This window comes from Leopardus geoffroyi, chromosome B2 (genome assembly GCF_018350155.1).
Source record: "Leopardus geoffroyi isolate Oge1 chromosome B2, O.geoffroyi_Oge1_pat1.0, whole genome shotgun sequence".
NCBI classification, from domain to species: domain Eukaryota; kingdom Metazoa; phylum Chordata; class Mammalia; order Carnivora; family Felidae; genus Leopardus; species Leopardus geoffroyi.
The window spans coordinates 98,053,477-98,071,353 of record NC_059332.1 but is presented as its reverse complement, the minus strand read 5'-3'; the positions used below and the strand labels follow the sequence as shown (position 1 = coordinate 98,071,353).

General features: G+C 42.0%; 1 protein-coding gene across 1 annotated transcript in view; it reads right to left on the bottom strand.

The window, feature by feature from the left end:
* FOXO3 (forkhead box O3) overlaps positions 1-17,877 on the bottom strand; it is a 127,184-nt gene that overhangs the window by 10,151 nt on the left and 99,156 nt on the right. Inside the window, exon 3 of the mRNA XM_045499209.1 lies at positions 9,565-11,000. Coding sequence (XP_045355165.1) covers positions 9,600-11,000 — 1,401 coding nt within the window. The 3' untranslated portion in view covers positions 9,565-9,599. The remainder of the gene's footprint in view (positions 1-9,564; positions 11,001-17,877) is intronic.

Genomic DNA, 17,877 nt, shown 5'->3' with positions numbered 1-17,877 from the left:
TTTTAAAGAATTGTTTTAAAGGCAAAAGCCTTTAAGTGATGTTTAGGTCTTTTTGGACTCATGGTTATGTAACCTTAATTATAATATCCCCAAAACTTAGCTGGCAGAGACCTGTGGGCTCAGGCTCCACTGTCCTCACCTAGGCTCTGTTTCCCACTACTGCTGATGGGTTCAAACCCTCCTCACCCGATGGTCAGGTTCAATCACACTTTGCCTGGTTTGCTTCCCCCACACAGGTGAATCAACCCATGTGTCGAGAGGAGTCCTCCAGCCCCACCTTCCCCAGGCTGTTCACTACTAAACTCCTAAGCCACTCACCTGGCACTTAATCACATAGTGCTCAGATGGTTACTTTTTTAGACCTTGAACTCCCAATATGCTGAATTCCTTGAAAGCAGAGCAAAACCCCCAAATCAAACACTTATGGAGGACCTATTATTTTAAAAGCAGTATCTTAGACATGGTATTTGCCCTAAAGAAACATAATATATAAAATTTTCTTGATGTCCTAAGTAGACTGGAAAGTTGAAATATAGAATAGGCACAAAATAAATGTTGGCTGAAGAAATGAATGAACATCCTCCTGGAATAGCCCTCTCTTCCCCTCTGCCAATTCAAATACTTAGCAGCCTTTAAATGCTACAAGCTTCCATGAAGCATTTTAAACCTACTCACATTTGCTCAGACTTCATCTTATTTCAGGCAGAACCTACTGCTTGTGGGACAAAACATAGAATTTTAATGTCCTTTTCTGGGGAGGATGACTTCTGATTAACTTTCTAAACCCTGTGTTTCTTATGAAACCACCTAAGGATCAATACAAGGCACACTTTTAACATTCAACTAATTTAACAACAATTAAAAAACCTAAAATAATAGGGGTGCCTGGGTGGCTTAGTCAGTTAAGCGTCTGACTTTGGCTCAGGTTATGATCTCACGGTTCATGAGTTCGAGCCCCCTGCGTCAGGCTCTTTGCTTACAGTTCAGAGTCTGGAGCCTGCTTCGGAACCTGTGTCTCCCTCTCTCTCTGCCCCTTCTCCCCCTCACTCTTTCTCTCAAAAATAAATATTAAAAAATTTTTCTTTAATTTAAAATAGTATTTAATATTTACCTCCTCCCATCTTTTCTGTACATCCTACCATACACATCCTTTATTACCAGCCTCCAAATTAACATCTTCCTACTCTCTCAACTTGCTATCAGTGCTTTAGTGATTCACCACTTACAAACAAGAGGGAACTGGGGCGCCTGGGTGGCGCAGTCGGTTAAGCGTCCGACTTCAGCCAGGTCACGATCTCGCGGTCCGTGAGTTCGAGCCCCGCGTCAGGCTCTGGGCTGATGGCTCAGAGCCTGGAGCCTGTTTCCGATTCTGTGTCTCCCTCTCTCTCTGCCCCTCCCCCGTTCATGCTCTGTCTCTCTCTGTCCCAAAAATAAATAAAAAAAACGTTGAAAAAAAAAAAAAAAAAAAAGCAGTGATTCTCCAGGGACTTTAAGGAGACCTGGTTTGAATGCTGTAATACCTAAAAAAAAGAGGGAACTGTCATCCAGGAAGAAACGCGCAGAGCCATAAACCATGAGCTGAACACCACGTGTTTATGTTTGCCTGTGTGACTTCACTGCATTTAGTCGCTGGGGGTGGGGATAGTTGCAGGGGGAGGGGTGCAGCCATCCCTTCAGTCTGGGGCACACTAGATCCCTGGGACTTGGGACTGCAAATGTAGGTCTAGTGTGCCAGCCCATCTAAGGGTTCCACAACTAGGTACTGAAGAGAGCCGTCTCCAAAGTCCTCTTTTCCTGCTTTAGATATACAAGGTTTTTAAGATAATCTAATTTTTCCAAAAGTGATTCTGAAACTGAAAACACAAAACGAGCTATTTTAGTTCCAAAAATAGTCCACCTGTAAGGTATGACAGGACATGCAGGTGACACAGGTGGTGGCCAAGAAGCAACAATTATACCAGCACAACAGAAGAAGGAAACCAAGAAGGGAACTGAAAGGAAGGTCTCAAGGGTGGCTCCGAGATTAATAGAGACAAAGGACCATCCTAAGGTCAACAGTCTGGCCAGGAGTGTAGACTCCAGGAGTGAGGCAAATCCACACGTTGTGCGGCATGGGTGGCCCTCCTCTCCCTATGCAGCCTACTAAGTGCCTGCAGCTCCCTTCCACGGGGCCCCCCCGCCAGCAGGCAACCTGGGTTGAGCGGGGCTGGACACAGAGTGCTTTGGCTTGAGGCATTCAGGCAGTGGGAAAGGGCTGACTTATAACAGGTCTACCAGTCAACACATATTTTCTGATCACTTACAGACATGTTGGGCTGTACTGCTTTGTGATCATTTCTGAACATAAAATGACCAATGGAAGTTCCAAATAATTACAATGGCACATGTACATGGAAACCCACTGGAAATTAATTTAAAATTTCAACCTCAGAACCTCTGGCCTTCTCTTCTTGGCCGTTAAATTCCCTTAGGGAGTCAAATCAAACACTCCACACAGACATGAATACTTAAAAAAAAAGAAAATCTTAACTATCCAGACTTTTCTTTCATCAGAGAGAAATACACAGAGGAGGGAGGGGAAGGGGGAGAGAGGGAGAGAGAAGACATACTGATATACAAACCTTCAATCAAACCAACACTGGCAATTAACGTTTTATCCTTCAGAAACAATGGAATTACTTTCTGAGGTTTCCATGACCAAATAATTCTCATCATTTAATAAATGAATGTCATAGATTTTTAGCAAAAAAGAGGTTATTAAAAAAACAGAAAACCTAGAATTACAGAGTGCAGTCCCATCTATTACTGGGAAGAGAAACAAAACACAGCACCTGCACCCAAGTGCACAGCGGTTCTTTAGGGAGCAGTGTGCTTCAGTTCCAGTCTTGGTCCTGCTTCTTTGGGAGGAAAGCTCCCGGATAAGAACAGCCCATTTTCTCTGGGTTTTCACTGGAAGAGATGGTAAGGGCACAGCGTCCACGTTTTCGGAATCCCAAATTGTGTCACATTAGCCAATAGGGGGTAAACCGCCAGCCCCAGGGGGTGGGGGTGTCTATGGCCAGACCTCTGCCAGCACCAAGTTATTTATTGTGGGGCAACCTTGGGGATTTCGGCTCTCAAGACAGCCCTAGGAGGGCTGGAACAGCTCGTTATTTCTCTGCATGGCTTGGGATGGGCTGGCAGTGGGAGGGGGATGATCAGATTTCCAGGCTCCCTACCAGCAGGAAGAGGCCACACTGAGGGAGCAGAGAAGGGGGAAGGCGAGGCTTCTCCCTCAGCAGTGCGCTACCAGCCCTTTGGATACTGATTGGCACCCAAGGAAAGCCAGGATTTCTCAGACAATCCTTTAAAGATGCTAAGGGAGCATTTTAGGTACCACATACAAACCTTCTCATTCCATCTGCATCAGAAGTTCCCTAACAGAGGGCTGTTAGTGAAACAATAGCTTCTCTCACAGGCACCTCCAAATTGGTAGGTGGGACTTCTAGGGAAAAATCACCAAAAAGGTTCACCCAACAGGCAACTGCTATACCTTTTTAATAAGAAAATGGACTGGTTCTAGTTTATTGAGGAATGTACTCATTCTTTCTGCCAACAGTGTAACACTGGCTTGCTTGGCTGGCTCCTTTATTCTGTATTAACCTCTGGAGCCATTTTAAGTAACAATAAATATTAAATAACTTTTTAAAAAGTTGCCAAAGGACATTAGCCCATGCAAGAGCTCTGTGGGATAGGTTTCCATTTTAACCTCGGGTCACAGATAAGCAGAGGAGGGACTTGACTCAATGACATATAGCCATGAAAATGGAAGCCTGCTACAAATCCCACAGCCCCTCTGCCATACCACACAGACAATACTTAACTTGGACTGGGTTGTAGGGAGGCTTTTTAAATCCACAGTTCCCATCACAACAGAACCCCAGGGACAGTGAGCTGAAGTGGGTAGCTGGCTCATGTCTTTAGGGGTTTTCTTAGAACACTGGTCCTGGTTTCTTGAAGAAAAAGGATTTGACTCAAAATATCAAATGAATTTATGAAACACTGCAATCCTATCTACAAGGCTCATAACATATATTAAAAAGTCTCTAAGAGAAGAACAGATATCATATGTTTTCACTCATATGTGGATCTTGAGAAACTTAACAGAAGTCTGTGGGGGAAGGGAAGGGGAAAAATAGTTACAAACAGAGAGGGAGGGAGGCAAACCACAAGAGAATCTTAAATAGGGAGAACAGAGGGTTGATGGGGAGTTGGGGGAGAAGGGAAAATGGGTGATGGGCATCGAGGAGGGCACTTGTTGGCATGAGCACTGTACATAAGTCAATTTGACAATAAATTATATTTTTTAAAAAAGGCTCTGAGACACCCTGCTGGAAACATCGAAACATCCCTATTTCACTGTTTAACATGGTAGTCCTCAAATTTGACCACAGAATGCATTTTCTACATAATACCCAGGAATACCTTGAGGATCTGTATTCTGTGAAACACTTTGAGAAACACTCATTTACAGGATCTCTAAATATCAGAAGTATTACTAGTTTTCATACCAAAAAATGTTTTTAAACAAATTTTATTTTTTTACCATTTTTAAAAGCTTATTTATTTTATTTTGGCGGGGGGGAGGGAAGGGCCAGAGGATCTGAAGCGGGCTCCGTGCTGACAGCAGAGAGCCCGATGCAGGGCTCAAACTCATGAACCACAAAATTATGACCTGAGCCAAAGTTGGACACTTAACCAAATGAGCCACCCAGGCTCCCTTCAAAACAAAATTTTAACTCATTTTAGTTTTTGGAACTCCAAAACAATTTGGAAGATGGGGGAAAGTAATGTTTTTTAAATCAAATGAACACATTAATAAAACCAGGGTGAAGTGGGGGATGCCTCTTACAAAGTGGGGATTCTCCACCTTGGAATGAAAATCTAGCATTAAAGCATGCATCTCCAAGTCGGAAAGAGCAAGCAGTCAGCAAACATCCTTCTCTCCGCCCCAGGAACAAGGCAGCCCCCTGGCCAATGTCTCCAGTGATAGCACAGAAGTAGATCCCGTCAAGGTGCTTTCTCCAGTTTCCATACAGAAAGGGAAGCCTTATGAGAAGCATATGTGGCACCTGGGGGAAGACTGTACTTGAGAAGATGTTATTTTTTTAATTTATGTATTTTGAGAGAGAGAGACAGAGAGAGAATATGAATCTCAAGCAAGTTCTGTGCTGTCAGCGTAGAGTCCAACATAGGACTCAATCCCACAAACCATGAGATCGTGACCTGAGCCGAAATCAAGAGACAGATGTTAAACCGACTGAGTCACCCAGGCACCCTGAAACTTTATTTATAAGATGTTGAATATTGAGCATTATGAACCCTGGAAAAAGAAGCATTTAGTGGGAGCTTAAAGTTTACAAGAATTTCCAGTAGTAATTCAGGTGATTTTCACCCCATTTATTCATGCTCCACATAAGCTCTGTGGCCAAAGAGACCGTCCAGAAAGCCATTTATAAATGCAACTGCTTAAAGTGAGAGTCATTCAGGCTCTGTCCCTTTGCCCAGGAAGAGCAGCCTCAGTGCTGGGTATCACAGCTTGCCAGAGAAAAGAATGTATGTAAGGAGTATACCAGCCTCTGCACAGAAAACCCCTTTTCACAGCTATGTCAATTTTCCTTTACTGTTGTCAACGCTAAAAGGATCCAGACAGCCATTCTCTCAATGAATGACAGTTCAGACTGCAGGCTCTTTTAAAGGTAAGAATAAAGACCCCTGCAGATGAAGAATTCTTGAGGCTGGCATATTGTAACCAAAGAGTAGACTACAGTCACAAGTGCAAGTAATAGGGTATATTCTCCATGCAATACCTACAGATTCATATTTATCATACATTATACTGCCTAACACAGAAATATCTACATCAAGAAAAAGATCATGACATAAATAGCCTACATTGTCTGTATTTGGTCAGAATTAGTTCTATTCCCCAACATGAATATGTAACAGATCACAGCATTCAAATATTAGTTCAACAAGTCTCAAAGATTTGCTCCTTTTGGAAAGCAGCCCAAATATAAATTCTAAATGGCCTCCAGCACTAGATCCTGCTGTTTTCACACTAGTATACCACTGTTTCTTTTTAGTTCTGGATCATCACGTATCTCTTACTAGGGCCACTTTGTGGAAAGAATATTAGAATGCGGAAACATTCTTTCTTGATGTTTTCCATTCTTTATCTCCAAGTAGTTTAAAACTAAATACTGGGCTGTTCCCTAATGGGGTCTCCAAATGTCAAAAGGTGAAGATGAATGAAGGAGCTTGTGAACTTAGGCATCTTTTGACCTCAAAACTACAGTGAGGTCAAGGCTGCTTTCCCACTGAGAGGAGACCCACGTCAGATACAGGAGGGCTCCGTGGAAGCTCAGCGTTGCAACCACCACACAAGCTCACAGACAACTCCACTGCCAATTTCAAAGTATGTGCACCACGCTTTATAGAGAAGAAAGTGCCCTTCACATCCCAGTAGCTGGCACTCGTAAAAAGGTATGGTTCTTTTTTCTTTTCCAGATAGACCCACAGGTCAAAGGATTTTACACATAGTCTAAGATGAATGATGTGTGTGTGAAACACCCAGCCCTCCAGAGAAGCACCTCTCCACGGCTCTCCAGAAGGACTGTCAACTGGACAGAGCCGTTCCGTTTACTCCACAACTACACAAATGCAATTTAGGGCCACGTGACCTTCAGTTTAGGCAGGAAAGGAGTTTGGAGAATACCATGGCGACTTGTTTAAAAAAAAAAAAAAAAAAGCCAAACCAAGAAAGCTATTCTAGAACAACTCTTGGGAAGCTGGGGTACTTCATTTGGGAGAAGAGAGGTCTGAGGTTGTAACTTCAGGCCTGTTCTGTGAATTTAAGAGTCTTCAATAAAGTGATAGACACAAGATAAGTTTAAAGGTAAATATACTTCAGGTCACATGTGCTCCTGGCAGTTTAGAAGAACAATTCATTCCAAAGCAATATGGAAATCCTACACCTAGAAACCAGGCTCCCTCAAAGACCCCATCGTCTTTAGGATGCTTTTTCTCTTGCTCTGATCACATTGAGCTAGTTTACTTTCAGGACATTTTTGGTGGCTTTTCATTTTTAAATGAAGAAATATCTTCTCAAAAGAACCTCCCTAAAATGTTGTGAGAAAAAGGTGACTAACCGATCCTAAAGCTCCATCCATTAGGGCATAACAATAAAATGCATTATCCCAAAAGTGGTTATTTATTATTCAAATAATAATTCATTAAACATGTTTTTAAAATATAAATATTTAAATCTCCCTTAAAATATTTTTATACAATCTTTTAGAATTATACATATACAAGAAAGGTCTGCTATTCAACCAAAAAAGAAAACCTACACTTGAAAAATTACACAAAAATTGATACTACATTTTCTCCTGAACTCTTTTCAACAAATTACAAAGTGGGTCTCCTTTACAACTCTACCAAAATTAAAATTTACTTGTGTCATTAGAAGCCACAATCACATTCCACTTCTTAAAGGAAAACAAACTATCTATTCTTCTAAAAGCCAAATGTCTCTATTTCTCAAGGCAAAATCTTCACAGTCTGAGTTCTGGTACTGAACTGGCTGGCATGCAAGTGTGTCACCCTATTTAGCTTCCATTACAGTCTTTTTACCATCTCAAGGGCTATTAAATGACTGAAAACAGATGTCTGAGTCCCATTAGGGGCCGGCTTATGCCTGGGAAAGCTGAGAAGCTGCAGCACCGCAACACTCTTGACACTCCCCTTTCTACAACTACCCCGTGAGCTGCAGTGAGTTCACCATAGGGGACCCTTGTAATTCCTTCACCAGGGCAGAGGGTTAAACAAGGCTCCGGGTTTTTATGGCTTTGAATCGCATTTCCCTTTTACACCATTTAAAGAAGGGTGTAAGGAGCTTACTGAGGTTTTTTAAAAAGAGGAGCTGGGGCACAGAACAGACAGAGCTCTTGAACATGGGTAGGGTCTGGAGGCACAAACCTGTCAGCAGAATACCCCAGTGCTCATGTTACTTCTTAAGGAGAGTTTCGGGGCAAGCTTGTGTATTTCTGCTATGCTGGCTTCAGTTCAGAGCACTTCCTATTTTTTTCTACTTAGAGAAAATTAGGGAAAACTATCATGGTTCAAGCCATTCAGGAAATAGGGATTTTGGGTCCAGCTGTGTGACCTTCAGCAAACTACTTAGCCTTTCTGGGCTCTGTGCGTACTCTTCTATCAATCAGTATGTTTACCTAATTACACTATACATATTTCAGCCCACTGCAGTTTTACAAGCACTTCCAAATACTTCGGTGCATTTGATGCTTAGAATAACCCTGTGAGAGGTAACAAAGGGGCTATTCTACTCATTTTTATAAGACTGGAAATTGAGGCTCAGAAGCTAAGTGGCACACCCCTGATAGTGGCCAGAAACTAGCAGAAGTGAAACTGAACCCTTGATTTCTGATTTTAATAAAATGCTTTTCTTACCACATCATGTTATATGATCCTTCTGGTTCCAACAGTATTAAAATGCCACAATTTAAAAAAATCTCTTCCCCCTTTTGCAACTCACGTCACTGTTAGGAACCTGACCTCACTTACACGTTGAGGAACAAGAAGCACATGACCAAGTGCTCTCTTTCTCATTCACATAAAAACGGTTTCCAATGTAATCTTTTGCTCTCTAAATGCTTGTATGCTGAACGCTAACTCATAAACATGATTAGTCCTATGGTGAAGAATCTAACAGATCTTGTTTTGTTTTTTTTTAATGTTTATTTTTGAGAGAGACAGAGTGCAAACAGGGGAGGGGCAGAGAGAGAGAGGGAGACACAGAATCTGAAGCAGGCTCCAGGCTCTGAGCTGTCAGCACAGAGCCCGACATGGGACTCGAACTCACAGACCTCAGTGAGATCATGACCTGAGCTGAAGTCAGATGCTTAACCGACTGAGCCACCCAGGAGCCCCTAACAGATCTTGCTTTTGGTGGAAATACTCATGCATGAAAGAGTCCAGAATATATATTCTACAGTTAAATTAGAAGTACCTGTGAATTGTTACTTCACTGGAAAAAGATGAAGAAACCATAACATGGAAGATCGACAAAGGTGGTGTTGGACCTGAGCATCTAAGAATGTCTTCTGGCTGGGTCCTTAACCTTGAAGTTTGTGTGACCTAAGGTCTCCCTTCCTCCCCCCTTTCCATTCTATCCTCATCCATCCATCAAGCAGGGAGACCTGTGTCATAGGTAAGCGAGGATGACTAGATACAAAAAAAGAAAAAAAGAATAGAATGAAATATCTGAATATGTGTATGTTCTTTTCACTGGCAATAAAATTCCTGAGCTGTCAGCAAACTGCGGAGAGGGGCACCTGATGGCCCTGTCTGACTTGGAGATGAACAGGTTGGGAGCCATGTACCGTGTACCACTGCTTCATGGTTCTCGATTTCTCAATGTGGAGTAAAGTTCAAAGTAAATAAAAGTCAGCCTCCCCCCCAATTAACCACACTTTGTTATTAAATGCCATAGCATTGGGCACTGACCTGCTTTGCCCACTTCCCCTTTCCTCAGTGATCCTTCAGCCTGGCACCCAGCTCTGAGATGAGGCCTGCTTAGCACCAGTGAAGTTCCCCACGTTCAAACCAACAACATTCTGTGTGGAGATGAGGGAATCAAAATTAAAATCCAACCCATCGGCATCCATGAGTTCACTACGGATAATGGACTCCATGTCGCACTCCAAGCTCCCATTGAACATGTCCAGGTCCAAGTCGCTGGGGAACTTCTCGTGGCCCACGACGGGAAGGTTTGCACTAGCTGAGTACAAGGAGGAGCCTGAGAGAGAGTCCGAGAGGGTTTGCATAGACTGGCTGACAGGAGATTGTTGCTGGTGTTTGACTGACCCAAGGCTGCTGGAGTCGCTCAAGCCCATGTTGCTGACAGAATTCGACAAGGCACGGCTGCCACCGAGAGCGCCCTGGGTTTGGTGCTGGTGGTGGAGCAAGTTCTGATTGACCAAACTCCCCTGGTTAGGCTGGGCAGCAAAGGACATCATTGGGTCATTTCGAAGCATCACGTTCCGGCGGGAGTTCTGGGCAGACACAGCGGTGCTGGCCTGAGACATCAAGGGGTCTGACTGGGTCATCATGACATCGCTGTGGCTGAGTGAGTCTGAAGTGAGCAGGTCCTGGAGTGTCTGGTTGCCATAGTGTGACATGGAAGAGAAGGTAGCTGGCTTGTTCTCTTGGATGGTCTGCATGGGAGACTGGCGCAGGGAATTCAGAGACGAGGGTCCAAACACCGTGCTATTGAAGGAGCTGGTTGGAGAGCCCAGGCTGGAGCCCTTGGCGGTGTATGGGAAGCTAGAGCTCCGCTGCATGAGCCCTCCGGTGGGCGATGGCTGGGACGATGGGAGTGTGATGTTATCCAGCAGGTCATCCATGAGGTTGTCAGAGAGCCCATCATTCAGATTCATGGTGCCCGCCATGTCGGTCAGCCGTGGTAGCTCCACGGTGCATGGCTTACTTACAGAGGGTGACAGGCTAGCTGAGCTGCTGTAGAGCATGGGGGAGAGCGGTGCATCATCATCCTGGACGTCATCCAACTCCGTGCTTGCCAAGATGGGTGACAGGCGGCCACTGACCGTGCTGGCATTGGAATTGGTGCGTGAGCGGAAGTCGGTCCACGCATCCAGCTCGTCACTGCTGCGTGACGTGGGGCTGCCAGGCCACTTGGAGAGCTGGGAGGGACTGTCATCTGCTGACTCGGGGGCTGTCTGCAGGGCTGCCTTCTTCTTGGCTGCACGGCCACGACTCTTGGTATACTTGTTGCTGTTGTCCATGGAGACAGCCCGCCGCCGGGGTGCCTTCCCGCTCTTCCCCCCATCAGGGTTGATGATCCACCAAGAGCTCTTGCCAGTCCCCTCATTCTGGACCCGCATGAAACGGCTGTGCAGTGACAGGTTGTGCCGAATAGAGTTCTGTGGAGAGAATGGAATATGCAGAATATGAGACAAAATGGACCAAAACTAAGCAGCCAGAAGTAGTTAATCAGACTTATTTTTAAAAGCCTCCTTAGTTTTTGGAGGATTAAAAAGAAAAAAAAAAAAAGATAAACATTTGTATGATATGCTCCCCACCCAGCTCGGAACAATGACAACATTGTAAATGGCCAATTGTGGTATTTAGGAGGTGAGAGATGGTTTCATATCCAGGAGATGCTGGAAATGTATATGCTCAATGACATTGTTTTCCCCAAATTCCTAAGTTTTGTTGTCCTTTTCTAGAATACTATTTCCTACACTGAAGTTCACACTTATATAATTTTATTACCACAGCACTCTTCCATTTTGCAACAAACCTCCCTGGCTCTCTAAGGGTAATTAATCACTCAAGGGGCTACTCTATTTTCTTATGGTTCCCTCCTCCACTAGTATAAAGGCAGCATCTACCTTTTCTTAATCACTACTATAAACTCAACTGGTGTGAACTGTTACCTATCCTTTCTATAACTCCATCTTTTCCTGCCATAATTTCATACCTGTCTGCCAGGTATAAGAAAAAAAAATGGTGGGGTGCTTGTATGGCTCCGTGGGTTAAGCATCCAACTCTTGATTTCAGCTCAGGTCATGATCTCATGGTTCATGAGATCGAGCTCATGTCGGGCTCTGAGCTGACGGTGTGGAGCCTGCTTGGGATTCATTCATTCTCTCTCTCTCTCTCTCTCTCTCTCTTCCTCTCCCTCTGCCCCTTCTGTGCTTACACTCTCGTTCTCTCTCAAAATAAACATTAAAAAAAAAAAGAAGAAGAAGAAAATGGTAGAGTAAAATTTGCTGAGTTGACAGAAATAGGCAAGTTGCCCATTCAGAACAATTTCAAGTAATTTATATAGATATTTCCCTTCCAGGCAATGCAGTCTGAGAATAGTAACTTCCTTCCAAAGAGTTCAGTCTGGAAAGGAGGGAAAAAGTAACTTGACAGTAGAGAAACAAACACTATCTCAGGTGATCGAGGTCAACATCAATAGGGCTAAGTCATGTTGATAATATGTACTCTTGATATGATACGATGAAAATGGTACCCTCTTTTGTAGTCTTCCTTCTAAAAACCGTCACCCCAGTCTAACTATGAGAAAAACATCAGACAAATACCAATTAAGGGACATTTAAAAAATGTCTGTTGCATACTCTTCCCAACTGTCAGACCCACAAGGAATCTAAGGAAGAACGATGATTAAATGTAACGTAGCAACCTGGACAGGATGCTGGAACAGAAAAAGGACATTAGGTAAAAATGAGGGAAATCTGAATAACGTATGGACTTCAGTTCATAATAAGGTATTAATATTAGTTCATTAGTTGTGGCAAATGTACTAAACTTTAAGGTAAGATGTTAACAACGGGAAACTTGATGTTGGGATATGAGAACTCTGCAGTAGTTTTCCAACTTTTCTGTACATTTAAAACTATTTCATATTAAAGGATTAAAAAAAAAGAGCAAAATATCTTTAAAATCCTAACAACTGCAGCCATCTTGCAAGATCTTCCTCTCAGCTTGGTAGATAAGCTTGGTTGGCTGGGATGACCTAGATCCAGTCCTATCTCTGCAATGATCAACCATGTGACCTTGAGCAAATCATTTAATCTGTCTGCAACAACTTCACTTCTCTATCTTCATTATAGCCATAATAACATCCAAACCATCCCTCCCTGACAGGGATGATGTAAGAATGATATATGGTAATATGCTTTAGGAACTGATCACTCTACCAAGTCAGGGTGTTCTTATTGCTATTATAAAACACAGAGTCCATGGTGGGGAGAGCTCATCACCTGATGCGGGCTCATTCTAATCTATAAAATGCCTCATGTGCAGTAAAAGAGAGGAGTTGATGGTCTTCTCCACATCTGGAACAGAAACTACAGGACAGATGAGTTTTTACTCACAAGTTAAAGACAAAAAGTATTGCCTTGCGCAGTATATGAAATACAAACAATCCTAAAAGTTCCCACAGTTTTTAAAAAATTGGCAATCACCACTGTATTTATGTAGAAGATACAAATACATGTGTTCTACCAGAATGTTTTTAGAACGCAGAAAGTGGGCAGGATTTTACCATAAGTAACTCAAAATACTCAGTGATTCCCATGTATGTGTTCCTATGTAAGGAGGGCCTGCAGTTCAGGTTGGGCAATGAACATGAACAACCACAGGTCATAAGTTGGCATTTCTATGATATGCCCATAAAGACACAGTTGAGAGAAAAAAACAGGCAACATAGTGAGTATCTGATAAGATGAATGTTGCCCAGGAGACTATATACTCTGATTCCCTTTTACTCTTCTGGTTTTTAAAAGAATAATGGAAACCAATTTGACAATAAATTTCACATTAGAAAATAAAATTAAATAAATAAATAAATAAATAAATAAATAAATAAATAAATAAAATAATGGCATGTCTACTAATGGTTCAGAAATTATGTTTCTTTAAAAAGTAAAACCCTTTATAAAACAGATTCAAAGCACGTTCTTAAAATTCACTCTGTAGGGTTCAAAAAGCAGGCAGGTGCAAGGTGGTTCTACTATCTGAGTACTCAAATGACTAGATATATTAAATAAAAAACTTAAACTTCTTGGTGAAAACAGGAAGGTTCTGAAGCTATATGGGAGCAATGTGGAACCCTGGCCAGGCCCCTTTGCTCTAGGTTTTGGAATGAGTTCATATAACACCTAGGATTAATAATGACCAATCTTAAGTATCCTGTTATCCCCTCTTTAAAAAGCACTTGAGGGGGAGGGAGTGTGCCTGGATGGCTTAGTCTGTAACATCAGACTCTTGATTTCGACTGAGGTCATGATCTCATGGTTCCGGAGTTTGACCCCGACATGGGCTGCTATCAGCACAGAGTCTGCTTGCGATTCTTTCTTTCTCCCTCTCTCTCTGCCCCTTCGCCATTCACGGGTACATTCTCTCTGAAAATAAATAAACTTTAAAAAAAAAAAAAAAGCACTTAGAGAATAGTATTTTTTAAATGTATTTTTATTTTCACCAATTCCAAGCCAACTACAAAAAAAAAAAAAGGAACACTTTACAGAATTCCAAAATGCCCTACATGAACTTTCTAATAGTCATCTATTACTACAACTCTAAACTTCAACAATGTATATGTATAATTTAACAAAATTTCAAGCTACAATTGGCTAAAATTTGGAGACAGAAATTAAGCTTCTGTAAGGACATGTGGTAAAGGGGCTGGAATACCCACATTTAGGACCAGAAGCACAGGACAAGATGTCAGGGCCCAGAGCCCTGATCTCAAGGGTGAAGAAATGAGAACCTGCCTAATTAGAGCACTGCCAGTTACTGAGCCATAGCTTTTAAATTCATGGTCTCTAATCCTTATAATAAACCTACAAAGTTGGTATCAGTGCTCTCATCATCTATATGAGGGCTCAGGCTGAGAGATATTAAATAACTTACACCAGGGTCACACTGCCTATATAACCCAAAGTGAAATTTGTTTTTCGTACTCAAATCCAATGCTTTTACTATATAACCTTTCACAGGTTTGTCACTAAATTATTTAGAAGTCATCATTTAACCTATTTCTGTTAACATTTTAAAGAAACATTTAATAAAGAATAAGGATATAAAAGCACAACTTTATTACTGTAATTCTGTTTATGAAATAGGGATAATAATTTGATGGGTCTTTCCTAAATTAAAAATAAACCTTTTTTTAAAGAAAGTCTTTCAGAAGAACTGACAAAAAAGTGAAGGCTCACACAGCCCATGTTTGTGTTTCTTTACTAAGGAGGCCATGATAGCATTCCTTCTAGGGAGAGGGCAATGGTCACCATACCAACCAATGTTAACTGTCCTTAGGTTCTGAAACAAAACCTGACTTATTAAATCGGTGACTAGCTTCAGTTTCCACTCTTTGCTCTACTCTTGTTTGAGAGATTATTACTAGCAGAATGCATGCCCTTAGGCATATTACCTACACAACACTCAGACAGGTTTTTCCGGTTATATGACCAAGACAACACAATGCCACCACCATTGTGACAGTCCCCTATCTCAGGAGCCTCTATACATACAGGCTGGCAAGCTTCCCATTTATAAAATCCATAATTCATTTATAAAATCCAAAGGCCAATAAATATGGTCCTTCTGTCCATTTCCAGTTCAAATGCTCCCTCATCCTAACAAGGTGGATTCCAGAAATAGATTCTGGTTTTCTTACAGGTCATGATTCTAATCAGTAGTTTCTCTACCTAAATTTTGGGAAAGCAGGAAAAGGTAAATAAATAAATAAATGCCAGATAAAATGTCAGGAGTATGATGTTTCCCCACACCTTCCCTGATAACAAAAGTTAATGGTGATATGACTTCTGTAAGATTTCAAAGGGATGATACTCCTTCAAGTCAGTCCCAGAAATGAGAAGTGGGATTTCTAAAAACAGGCCAACTGTAAAATCTCATGATCTATCATTTAAGTTCTCTAAAGACCTCTATATTATGGTCTGTAAATTAGTTTCCAGTGTACTGTATTTTATTTATTTATTTTTTAAAGTTTATTTATCCTTTTTATAATCTCCTCACCCAACGTGGGGCTCAAACTCACAACCTGGAAATCAAGAGTCGCGTGCTCTTCCAACTGAGCCAGCCAGGTGCCTCCCTACTTGTGTGTATTTTAAACTATAAAAACCGCCATTAAAAATATTCTATAGTTTTCCACTAATTCATATACCATACAAAACAGTTTATATTTCTAGGATTTTACATTAGTTTGTGGATTGGGAGCTGAAGTAAAGGAAGAATGGCTGGGGTGCCTGGGTGGCTCAGTCGGTTGAGCGTCTGACTTTGGCTCAGGTCATGATCTCACAGCTCTGTGAGTTTGAGCCCTGCATCGGGCTCTGTGCTGACAGCTTGGAGCCTCCTTCGGATTCTGTGTCTCCCTCTCTCTCTGCCCCTAACCTACTTGCATTCTGTCTCTGTCTCTCTCAAAAATAAAATAAAACATTAAAAAAAAAAAAAAAAAAAAGAATGGTGTGACAAGACTAGAATTAACTTTTCTAATGCTTTGTAAGGCAAGCCATTGTTAATTGGCTGAAGTACTAAGGATGTGTTTTCCTTAATGTTAACTTGATAAGGTAAATATTAACAACCAAAAGTCCTATTGCTAGAGCACAAGCCATTCTATCATCACACTTACTAAAGGAGACACGAAGCTACACTACAACCTCAACCCCAAATCATGTGAATAGTTCTGGTTATTTAAGTTCACTACTAAGAAATCCAGATACTGGAAATTATAGGAAAGCAAACATTTTCTAGGAAGAAACTTTAGTGTCAGGGACAAATATGCCAGTTTTTTTTCCCAACCTGCCCCAAAGATTTAGAGAATCCTTAAAGCATCTCTAACACAATGTGTCTGAAGAGAGAGCAGAGAGAAGAATACTCTTCAGCCCATTTTATGTCAATGCTCTCTTTTTCAAAATGATTTACACCCAAGCAAGCTTGGGACAGAAATGCTTTAGATGCTTTCAATGGAGTTAAATAGGAAGAGATCTGGAAAACCTGTGTCCTGTGTGATTGCAGCTGTATTTAGTGGCCTAATCCTTCAAGGAGGTATGTGCAGAAGGTGTGTTAAGGAGGTAGTATGAAGGAACTCGATTTCACACTCTGGGCTGTGGCCCACAGTCAGCATGAGATTTCTTTGCTTGGTTCTCCTTGAAGAAATTAGCATAAAGATGACTGTACTTATCAGAATCTGGTAATTATTTTTCTTGCTCTCCTGAAAGGCAGTTTTCTACTGTAAGATACATTTATTACTAATATTAAAGTGCACATGGTCACTTGTGCCAACTGATTGTGAAGACACATGGACCCAGAACAGATTAGGTTCGGTGTCCAAGAGAAGCTGCCTGAAATGACCAAGTATTCCCCACTGGAACTTTACAAAGTGGATAATTCACACACACAATTTAAGGTGGCTAATGGAGGTGGGGCAGCATGATGTTGAAGGAAGAGTACAGACTCTGATGTCAGTCAGGTCTGAGCTAGAATCCTGGCTCTGACATTTGTCCAATGACCTTGGGCAACTGAGTGAACCTCAGATGCCCCTTTCACAAAATGAGGATAAAATTACCCTCTCTGCCTAACTCTAGGATCTTCGGGAAGGTTAAATGAAATTACGCATGCAAAGTACTCACTGAAGTGCCAAGCACAAAAGAGGCTCTCAACTGTCAAATCCCACATACGGAAGCAGTGACATCAGAAACGTTCACTTACTGTTTTCCGAGCATCATATAATTTAAGCCAAAAGGTGAGAGGGCGGCTCCTTCCAGGAAGATTTCAGACTCTTAAAAGTATTTCAAAGGTGCTGTGTCAGTCAGGAGTGACTGGTAATTTCCTAACTGTTGCTACCCTATGTCCACTCCAGCCCCTTCCAACCCATGTTTACCTTGTGGAGACTGTCCACTAACCCAGACACCAGCTGCATGTGCTCCCCCTGGAACACAGAGAGGGTTTTGTCTGGAAGCAACATGTGGTATCAATTTATCTTTCTCAGCAACGGCAACAAGGAATCCACTGACTTTAAAAATAAAAAGGGAGTTGTGTAATTTAACTCTTAAAGGCCCCTGCCTATCTTCCATTTTATTTATTTATTTATTTTTTGAAGACAACCCCTCCCTCTCTTTTTTTGTGCTGTCTCAAAAGTAGCAAAATGAGAGCTATGGCTGTCAACCCCTAAGCCAGACCCATTGCTCCACACCAGGCAGATTGCAGGCATCCACCTGGTCCTTCTAAGGGATTTCAGTGGGGACAATCTGCAAAAGATTGCTTTTA